Source organism: Geospiza fortis, unplaced genomic scaffold (genome assembly GCF_000277835.1).
Source record: "Geospiza fortis unplaced genomic scaffold, GeoFor_1.0 scaffold16, whole genome shotgun sequence".
Lineage (NCBI taxonomy): Eukaryota > Metazoa > Chordata > Aves > Passeriformes > Thraupidae > Geospiza > Geospiza fortis.
In genome coordinates, this window is record NW_005054302.1 from 5,912,683 (window position 1) to 5,923,733 (window position 11,051).

An 11,051-nucleotide genomic window follows, 5' to 3' on the forward strand; every position below is an offset into this window, starting at 1 on the left:
AGGACTGAAACCTTGGCTTCCAGGCACGGAGCTGCCAGCTCTGTCAGCAGTCACTTCTCCTCAACAGTTTCTCCTGAGTGGAGACTCCTCATTTGCAATGATTTAAATTCTACTGCAGGATTTTTATTTTGTTACTGTCCCATTCAAAGGAAAGGCTAAATCATCTTGACAGAGATCTGGAACTTTCTAGGCATCCATATTCATCAGGAATTCAAAATCCTGAAATAACCCATACCTCTGGGTTATTTCTTTTTAAAGAAAAAACCCCAAACTACCTACGTGATTTCCCTGGGAGAAGTCTACTTTTATTGAAGATGACAGAAACATATTTGAAAGGTTATATTATGTGGTTATACCTTTTTTCTTAAATGACAATATCTGTACAGCCAGGTTATTTGCAACAGTAACAAATTAACTCAGCAGTATAGTGGAGGAAGTTCAAACTATCTCAAAAGATCTAACAGTACCTTCAAATAGTAGTAATTCCTCACTGCCTTCATTCCAAGTTACAAATCAGAACAACCTGAACAGTCCAACCTGCTTGCAACTTCCAAGTAAAAAATAATTTTCCCTCTCCTATTACTACCCTTGTGCATACTGTTTTGCAAGTCATATAGCGTGCAACTGGTATCCAAAATTCTAAAAGATCCCTAGAACAAAGCCTCCCCTTACCTGTTTTAATGTCCTCTCCATATCAATTCCTTGACCCCATGGGGCTGCAGGGTTGGCAAGACAATCACCAGCATTTCCTCTCCTTGAAATATCAATTTTCTGTCTTCTAAGATTACGGAAAGTTTCAGCCATCACAAGTACTCCATCATATGTCAGTGCAGATGTATACTAAATAGATGGATAAACACAGCCCTTCAGAGCTGACAAAAAAAAATCTGCTGTTTCAAGATAATTCTAGTTTGATTCATTATGCAGCTGTTTCTACACCTTCGCTTAGAAAACAGCTTTCCTCAAAATCAAAAGCAATTTTGTCTAAGGGACAAATGTAGGACATTCCAGTAGGTGCAGCTTTAAAATTGTATTTCCTAAGGGTAGAAAAATCTGCATCTTAAGAATTAATTTAAAAGGAAACAAATTAAACTTGAAATATTCAAGTATTTTTCCTTTTTTTTTTCCACTTGACTTACACAATAGGGAATAACCCCATCCACCCAACTTACTGAAAAGAAAAGAAGGAAAGACTAACTCACTGAGAAAAAAAAAAAAACAACTGAAAAAATGCACAGCTAATGAGCAGACATCCAGGCTACTGGAACTGTTAGGAATGATCGAGAGTAGATTCTTCCTATTGGAAAACCTGTGTTGGATCTTTGCCTGATGGGTACCCTGAACAGTCTGTGCTTCTACACTAACTACAGTAACTGCTCTATGTAGATAACATGCCAAATGAAACATTTAGAATGAGTCTTGGGCAGATGTTAGCCTGGAGCCACATAAACAAAGGGGTGCTCTCTCAGTATGGTCCTCTGATAAAAACAATGCATCAGGAAAAGTTGTTCACATGCTCAGGGCTGCTATTGATATGCATGCTAACTTCCAAATTTCAAATTCCATTATTCAAATCTAATTTCCTTCCTTTCCTTTGTCTTGCAGATTATAAGGTCTTTGAGACATGATTTATCTTTATAGCTTCAAATTTTGGTTATCTTGAGATGAATTATGTGTGATTCCAATTAATCATGCTGACTTCTCAGAAGCAGACAGAATAATCCTGCTTTTGTCACAAGGTGTCCTATCGGTAGAATTTTTTCTGTCACCGGTAGCTGGGGACATCTACATTCCAAGCCCTTGTTTTTTTGTTTTTTGTTTGTTTGTCTGTTTGTTTGTTTGTTTTTGGGGTTTTTTTGTTTGCTTGTTTTTGGGTTTTTTTTGTGGTTTTTTTTTAAACATAAATTTTTGGAGTGTTGCTGAATTCTGTAGCTATGTCTTGTAATACCCATGTTGATGCTCTCTCTAGACTTTACCAAGCTACCAATGTGTCAGTCAAGGGAGGGCTGGCTGCTTATCTCTGTATAGTGCCCAGCACAAAGGGGCCCATTTTCAAGCATGTCTGGTATGCATTAGTGCATATAATAACAGAACTACTTTGTTGAAGTCATATTTACAGCTGTGCTGTGATTTGCCTGCCAGGAAAATTACATGTCAAAGAAATATTTTTTTAACAATCTGTGAAGGATTAGGATAGAGGAACTCTGGGATGAGATTTAACTTTAAAATCTCACCTGAATGTGATTTCTACATGAGGTTTTGAGGTGGAAAATTTCCACAGGAAACCCCATATGAAAATTTAAAGGTAGCAAATTTACAGTTAAAGTAATATCTCATCCAGAAGAATTCATCTGTCAGGAAAGATCTGCACTCCAAAGAAACCTAGATAATTAGACTAATTAATGTAAATTTTATTGAAATTAAGTTGTCAGTTAAGCATTTGACCTTTATCTGCTGTCGGTAATGGGGTGAAGTTGGAGAATAAGTGACAACAGACATTTAAGTACATCAGCAAAATGTGTTGCAGTTTTCATTTCCACCATATGAATGTAAGGATAGGCATGATTAATGGCCAGTAATAGTAAGATCAACTGCCTTCTCCTCTGCCTAAATATTAAAGTTTTTATTAATGTATTCAACAATGTTAATCAGAAATTAGAACACTGGAGTGATATATTTGGTAGTGCTTCAGACCAGGGAGTACCTTTGGTGGGGTCTCAGATCCTGGGTATTCTCTCTGGTCCAGTTTCTTCCAGCGCTGCATCAGCTTAGTTACCATTGGGGTACTGAAATCCACTAGCTGAAATCCAGTCACATTGGCTCCCCCATGCATAAATCTCTCCAGAGAAATATCTTTGAATCCCTAGAAAATCAATTTAAGATTTTGTTTTCCCTCCTACACCACTGTGGGTCCAATCTAGGTCCACTAGGTCAGCATGGCTGAATAAAGAATGCACAACAGCAGGATTCCATTAGAAGGCAAAATTTAAAACCAGGGAATAATGTTGAACCTTCATTCATAACTTCCATTTGTCTAATAAAGAAAAAAAGCCAAGAAATAGATTTGCCACATTATTGCTAGGGTGGTCTTGACAGCTAAGCAACACATTGTTGGGAATTGCAAACGGTTTTTGAAGAAGTGCCTTTGGCAAATAAACTGAAAAATGTCTGCAGAATATTAAAGGCTTAATCCAATTTCCATTAAAGTTGTCAGACTGGGATAAGCACTGTACTAATGCTTTTGCATCCCCCCCCCTTTTTTTTTTTGCATGTTAAAAAATGAACAACCCTATTCTGTAAATACATTTACTCCAGTATTCATTGTTCAGACTGAAAATGAGATAATATATTAGACATTAGAAAGCAGAGATAGCACACGAGGATCTCATTGTTAGTGCAAGGAAAACAACATCAAAATAACACTTCTGTTAAATATGATTGTGGTAGCTCTTAGATCTGTTACATATTGAAAACCTAGAGTGAATCTCAACACTGAAAGATAAAGCACATATATCTCCTGACCTATTGGTTTCTCTGGCTAATCTGTTCAGCACAATTCTTTACCAGAATTTGCCTTTAGAGACAGAACTGAACTTCAATAAACTGCATAACACAAACTGCTAAAGCACTAAGAAGCAAGCATAAATCTTTCTCCTTTCTTAGCTGCTATGTCTAAGGTTAGCTCAGAGGCACCTTATTTTAATTTTCTTAAATTCCCCCAATTGATATTTACCAGTGAAAATACAAGTGAAAACACAAATCTAGAAATATTTAGGAAAAAAAATTGTGAGGTACTGGGGTAAGGGCCCAATATCCCAGGGGAAAAACACTTGTTAAGGACAGAGATTTGATTCATGTCCTAAGGGTTACTGACAGTAGCTATAAAAGGTGACTCATCAGGACGTTATATTACCCACATAATTGAACAGACAGTAGATAACAAAGTGTGCCCTGCTGAAGTAGATCAGATGTGCCTGTCTCCACTGCATACCTCACTAGCAGATTACTGCAACATCCAGTTCTTTGTTTACAGCAACTATTTTACATGAGAAAAATTACTTGGGGAACTATAAAATTGAAATGCTGAAAAATCTAATTTATAAGACCTAAGAGTACAGACATCTCATTTGAAACACCTGAGGCTTTAAATATAATCTGAAGTGGTACTAAGTGAAGGTTCAAGTGCAGCAATGCACAATAAAATATTTCATGTCAACTAAAATTCCTTGAGGGTGAGTAGAAAGCAAACAGTTTAAAGCATGCATTAGACTCTGTCCTACATTCACTGTGCTTTGCCAGGCAGGTATTTTGGCTTGAAGAATGAGTCATTTAAATAACAAAATACTGCATTTGCTCTTTCTTTGCCCTCTTCTGAACATTAGCTGTGTGAATGTCCAGTTTAGCCTTTAAGTTAAAATACTGAAGTAGTAATTTGACTGGAAATAGCTGATCTTACCGGAAAATACGTGTTCCCTGGAGAATGTACAAAATTACCTCTAGAATTCTTGTGTTACTAATAATAAAAAGATGAGTCAAAAATCATTATGGTTCTAGTTTAATTCACCTCCAAGATACATGTATCAGTTCTTTCTCCTACCTTGATTTTAATAAAATTTAGGAGTATTACTTACTATATTACTGTTCTCTTCATATCTAGATAGCTGCAATAAGAAACTCAAGTTCTTTTACACATCATAAACAATGTATTATGTACAAAGCACATATTAGAGACAAATGGGAAATGCTGTGGGAAGTGCTAAAACTTCAAAGTAAAACTGAGTGTTTCACTTACCGAGTAGGGGTATAATTCTAGAAAAGTATCTTACCAAGTTGGCAACAATATAATGGTATCCTTTAACATGCTTTCCCACGCTCACAATCTGTGGGAGAGAAATAAGACAAAAAAGGAAAAAACAATGTCATACTATTTTCTCTATAAAGGCGCTTTCATAGAAAGCTACATATAAACTGAAATATATAGCACTGGTAATATAAGGCTGGGAGTCTTCTTGCAATAACGTAGCTATAACTTTCCAGGGGCTTAATAATGGGAAAAAGTTAAAATTACAGTGAGTAAAGTAATGAACTGGTAATCTGAGAGCCTTCTGTATTGAAAATGTTACTGTAGTATATACTATTTTACCAAACAGAGCAATTATCTATAGGATACAAATTCAAAAGGAAGAGATGTCACACTAGCTAGAAAGCCTAACCACTGATTTACTTTTTTGTTTAAAATACGTGCAGAATTGATGAATGAAAGTGGGAGCTCTGGTACGAGACTGGGAGAGCTGAGCTGCAGCCTACGAAAAAAGATGCTGAATTTGCCACCTCTTCAGAACAGCGAGAGGTTCCATTGTTTAACATTATTCATTTTCTCATGTTTGTGAAATAAATGTTAGCCTGTTAAATAATTTTTTTCCCATTTCTCTTGAAAGAGGTTTATGTCTCCCAAACAGGTGGGGGAGGGGCTGCTTGAATTTGCTTTCTAGAGGGACCCCTTTGGAGATTTCCTCCCTAAATTTGCCCTAAACCAGGACAACAGTTGACAGCTAAAGTGCTTGTATTTAAAAACCAAAACATAAACCTAAAAAATCCAAAAAAGCACTAAACACCCAAGCCATGACCAGATTGTTACCGTTCATATAAATGAATTTTAGACTTAATAAAACTGCCAGATCAGTGATTTATTACCATTGCTACCATTTTACTGGGGATGGTAGAGACGGAGAAGTCACAACTTTCCCTATTACAAGCTCAACAAATGCGAGGAGGATACTCTCAAGTAATTAATTTCTCCATACAATAAAAAGTTTGAAGTCATGGCTTGAAACTGGCTTCAAAAGAATTATCATCCCTAATCCCAATAAGGATTATGATCCCTGATCCCAATAAAGCATATACGTCTGTACTCATTCAGCAATGCACGGTAATATAATATTTGCCTCCTCATTACAGGGAAACTGATATAGGGTAAAAAAAATTGCATTTTAAAATAAATACCACATCATAACCTGAAAGTTATTAAGTGGACTGACATAATATAAAATCATAGAATCACAGAAAGGTTTGAATTGGAAAAGACCTTATAGATCATCTAGTTCCAACACCTCCCAAGTCTTTCTCCTTGGATCTGTTCTTAATCTACTCGCCCTCATCTTGGGCAAATCTCATTTTGAGATTTATTTCTGTGCTTGTTCCTAGGAAATGCATGTAGATACTACTTCAGAATTCTTGGACTTGATGTGAATAATACATAAAATATTTTTGAAAAACCTGAAATTTGATGTTTTCATTGTATTTTCTCAAAATTTTTTTCTTTGGGTGAGTGACACAAGCATACAGTTATGTATCATAGAGTTGTCTTAACTTCCCTTATAGTCAGTGGAAAGAGCAGGCACTTTGAGGAAATGATTCAGCTTATTCTAAAGCACATGTGTACAACTAATTAGACAGCTTGTGCCCTGAAAGTGCGTATTTTTCTGCATTGACTAGAAAGAGTTGATGGGGATTAGCTCTGATGCAGACACCTACATTTTATATCCCTAATGTTAACTGAGATGAATTTCACCCTAAATTGTTGATTATGTAGCCAGAAGAGAGAAGTAATGGCTTCTATTTTCAAGCAAGTTTCATTACAATTCTGATTTTGAATTTGGAAAGTGTTACAGCTATTGATCACACAGACTTTGAAAACCAGGAATTGGTTATAGTTTAGGGGAAAAGTGCCTGTTTAGTGAAGTAGCTTTCTGTGAACATGTCATAGTTTTGAATATCCAAAATACACATGCAGTGACCTTTCTTTCTCAAATACTCAAAGCTGCATATCATGATCTACAAACCAGGATATGAATTCTTGCTACCTGAACCACCCCCTTTTGCTTCACTGCATTTCTGCCCTGAGAGACATTGAGGCAATGAACTCAAGTGTCTTTGTAATGGGGAAGGAGCTTGACAGCTATTCAGTCTGGAATGTGAAGTCCCTCACTTTCCTTCTCTGAGCTTTAAGAGAAGGTTAAGAGTGGCTAAAGTTTTGAGATGACACCTCAACATTCCATTAATGTAAGAGTAGATATTACCCAGAAGCCAAAACAGGCCTGAGATTTTGTCAGATGGCAGAGTGTTCCAAAAAGCCTTTGCTACAGAAGTTCATTAAGTCTGGGGGCACTTAAAAAACCCAGGTACCTCCTTGTGCTCCTCCCAGTTCAGACCAAAAGGCCAGGTTCAATCACAGTCCAGAGGGAAGGCAAAGTGGCATTGTCTAACATCTACATTAGCAAATAAGGCATCTGGTGGGATAAGATTGTGCAGTGAGTGTTGGTGCTAAGGAGCTGGCATGCCTTGCATACATTTCAGGGATTTACAATGGACTCCCTCTAACCTGGTTACCAGACTGAACTCACACTACACTTCGGGGCACATCTTGTTTAGCATCATCCAAATAAAAACCAGTTAATGTATTTTGAGTCCAACCTTGATGTGAAACTCAGGAACCAGGAGAATGACTGCAAAAAAAATCATGTTCCAGCTGAGATACTTTGTGTTCCTGTGGGCTGCACTTTCTTAGAGAGGCCATGAGCATCTGTGAGGCAGCTGACAGATTCATGCAGCATATGGCTGAGCAGTCAGAACTGCCTTAATTTCAAAAGCAAGGTCCTGGAAGAGAGGGCAGTGCTGCCACAGGGACCTTTGGTGGCTCTGTCAGGGAGCTTCACACAGCTTTCACACTGGCCAGTTGTGAAACGTAGCAGGGCTAAGGCATGGAAGTTGGGCTGTGCCAGTCACACAAGCAGTGAAACACCAGGAATCTGCAGATACAGCAGGTCAGGAGGAACCCTCTGCACGTGTAACTGTGCTCTTCCCTGTTTCAGGATGCTCTGATTCACAGCTGTCCCAGTGCCACCAATCTGGGGCAGTATGCAGTACTTACACATTATGCACAATAATATTTAGGGGCTATGCAGTACTTCCTTACTTAGACATTCTAAACATTTGGTTTTGCTCTGTACTCCCTCTCTGGCTTCCTAAACACCACACAAACATAGTACACCTGGCTTTTGCCACAGGGGGAGTTTAGGGTGACCTCAGCTTGCTCAGGGAGATTTTAGGAAGAAACTGCTGGGAAGGGTAAACCTTGCTTCTTTGGGAAAGGCTGAGAGCAGGTGTAAGCAGGATGCTGCAGTGGCTTTTGAACATTGATTTTCAGGTTCAATGACCAAGGTGACTAGTAACTAGAACTGGAGCTTTTTTATACTTTTATTTGTAAAATTGAAGAAATTATTAAATAACCATCAGTGTTAAGAAGAATGAGTAAGAAAATATAATCTGCTTCCCAAATTGCTATTAACAGGAAAGAAGAGTAATTCCATATATTACCATGTAGTCACACTATTGGTGAATATCTCATTTCTGTAAATGAAACAGAACAGAATAAAAAAAAAAGTGATATAGTGAGATATTAAGGCCATTAGGCTATCAAGTTTATTTCAGAATCTAACACAATTTTGTTTGGTTGGTTTTTTCCCTCAAATATTACTGTTTTTGTAAGTGTCTGCATAAAGGTGAACTTCAAAAACGCCCAAATCAGCATTAGGATCTAATCACATTATGTAATGCATATATACATATAAGGAACTAAAAAGAACAGCTAATTGGGAGAATTTTTGGTTGCTGATCTACTATAACAATTATGAAAATGCCTTACTCTGATTTCAGAATGCGAGTAACTAGAATTACTAGAATTAACTAGAATTACATTGACTTTGAAGTTTGATAAAAGCAGAGCCAGTGAGATCCAACTCTTGACACAACTCTGTGACTTTATTATACAATACTGTTCTTTCAATTTAGCTGAACAATAGCCTAGTCTAAAAATTCAGAAACTGTTCCACTATTGGAAAGAAGGGCTACCAGTGTCTGCTTTGATTATTTTCTTTTTTTTTTTTTTCCTGTGTGTGGCAAGGTCACTGACTTTGATAAAACCATTTGCAAACTTGCATCAGCATTTGAACAGAGAATCTGGCCCCAGGCCATCTTCTGTTCTCTACTATTGTGAAATGGATATTGCACATAACTAATTTTAAAATAATGCTTAACTTCTGTAGCATGAAATGTCCCTCGTTATGATTTACAGAAGATGGAGGTCAGTACAGCTGGAGTGAAAAGGACTTATTTTCAGTTAAATCTCTTCAAAGGGTGATAGCTGCGCATTACCAATCGGACTTTAACAAAGGTTTTCCTCTTTGGTATTGTGTCACAATACACTGCCTTAAGAAAAATAACACCTGCAATAAAATGAAGGCTGTCTAATGCAATATAGAAAGAGTGGAGACTTGTTAAAGACAGAAGATTGAGACCTGACCTGAAATATTGCAGCAGAATTGGTGATGATATAAACCACAACTAAAGTGGGATTTTACACAATATCTGAACCCAGGATAAATCTTTCACAAAGCCATAAAAAAAGCAGTTGAGAAACAAGCCTAATTTTAACAACTAGTGCTCAGAAAAGGACATTCTTATTGGGGAAAGGGAGGACAGCCATTAGAGAAGATGCTAAAAAGGCAGAAAACAAAGCAGATGTGGCTCAGTCTCTCTTGTGAAGGCAGGTGCTGAGCTGGAACAGGGCTGTGCACACCTGCACCTCTCACAGGTGGGCAGAGAACAATGCTTCCCACACAGACTCCATGCTTATCACCCCCTGGCAAAGCAGAGAGCCCTGCTCACTGCAGGAAGCTGCTGGGGAAGAAGACCTGGAGAGGTGGCTCAGAGGTCATTAACCAGTGCCCTGAGCATAGCTATTTGCTTCCTTCTGCTGCTAAAGTTTTTCGCATCCAAAGCTGTGACGGTGGTCACAAGGGTGTTAAGGGTGTTTGGGTGAAGGAAGAGACGAGATCCTTGACTCCATTACAGAAGGCTTGATTTATTATGTTATGATATATACATATACTATACTATACTAAAAAGAAAAAGAAAAGAGAGTTTCCAGAAGCTGCTAAGCTAAGCTAAGAAAAGTAAAGAATGATAACACACAAGGCCGAGAGATCTCAGTTCTGGATTGGCCATTAACTATGAACATGCAAGCTGCGGCAATCCAGACAGACCTGTTGCATTCCACAGAAGCAGATAACCTATTGTTTACATCTTGTTGCTGAACTTCTCAGCTCCAGCAGGAAAATCCTAAGAGAGGATTTTTCATAAAAGAAATGTCTGTGACACAAAGCCTACCTCTATCCTAAATAGGATGTGGAGACTTGTAAAGAAAAAGGAGGCGAGGAAAGAGATGAAGGGTGTAAGAAGAAGGTCACTTCATAAATCTTTTAAATCATTCGTATTCATCCTTTGTCTCCTAATGCCTATTTGCTCTTTCAGTGACTGAAATAACTTATTTCTTATGTCCAAACCTCATCAGTTGTGTGCTGCAGTAACAAAATGCATTCTTATTACTCTGCAGTGTGGGACTGTGTGCAAAATCCCAGCTGCTTTGCAGAGAGGAGCCTCTGCAGAGCTCCTCCTGGCTCTGCAGGGTGAGGAAACTGCTGGTGGCAGGGCTGGCGGCTGGCTCCTTCAAGGAGAACTATCAGTTTGCATTGACATGCCAGCGTTGCTTAGAAGGAACTCTGTAGACCTCTAGGGGAAGAAAAAAAAAGGCATGGAGAATAAAGAATGATGAAGAAAAGGCACTTTATGAATCTTCCGTTCCCTCTGGGACTGAGATACGCAGAGATCTGCTACTACAACCCTGAAGTGCTAGGAAGTCCAAGAATGCTGCTACTAGCCCACACTACTGTGTGCAGTGCACGTGCCAAATTCTTTGGCTAATGATTTGCTCCTGTGGTTCTGTGAGAGCACAACTAAACCTGCATTTTATTCATGCAAATCTAATAGACATAGGGGAAAAATGCAGACAGTCCATGCTGTTTCTGAAACAAGAGATAAAGAAATCTACATTATGCCACTAAAATACATGTAAAAGCCATGCTGTCTCTTGATAAATACTGATCTGTGTTGTGGTAGCAATCCTTTGTGCCAACACGTCTCTGTGCTCGTGA

The 11,051-nt window shown here is 38.1% G+C and overlaps 1 protein-coding gene across 5 annotated transcripts in view; it reads right to left on the reverse strand.

Annotated features, from left to right (window-relative positions):
* GRIA4 (glutamate ionotropic receptor AMPA type subunit 4) overlaps positions 1–11,051 on the reverse strand; it is a 216,891-nt gene that overhangs the window by 69,723 nt on the left and 136,117 nt on the right. For all 5 annotated transcript variants that reach the window (XM_031065982.1, XM_005417712.2, XM_005417713.2 and 2 more), the window contains exons 5-7: positions 4,827–4,880; positions 2,705–2,863; positions 673–840 (exon numbers count right to left, since the gene is read on the reverse strand). In XM_031065982.1, coding sequence (XP_030921842.1) covers positions 673–840; positions 2,705–2,863; positions 4,827–4,880 — 381 coding nt within the window. The remainder of the gene's footprint in view (positions 1–672; positions 841–2,704; positions 2,864–4,826; positions 4,881–11,051) is intronic.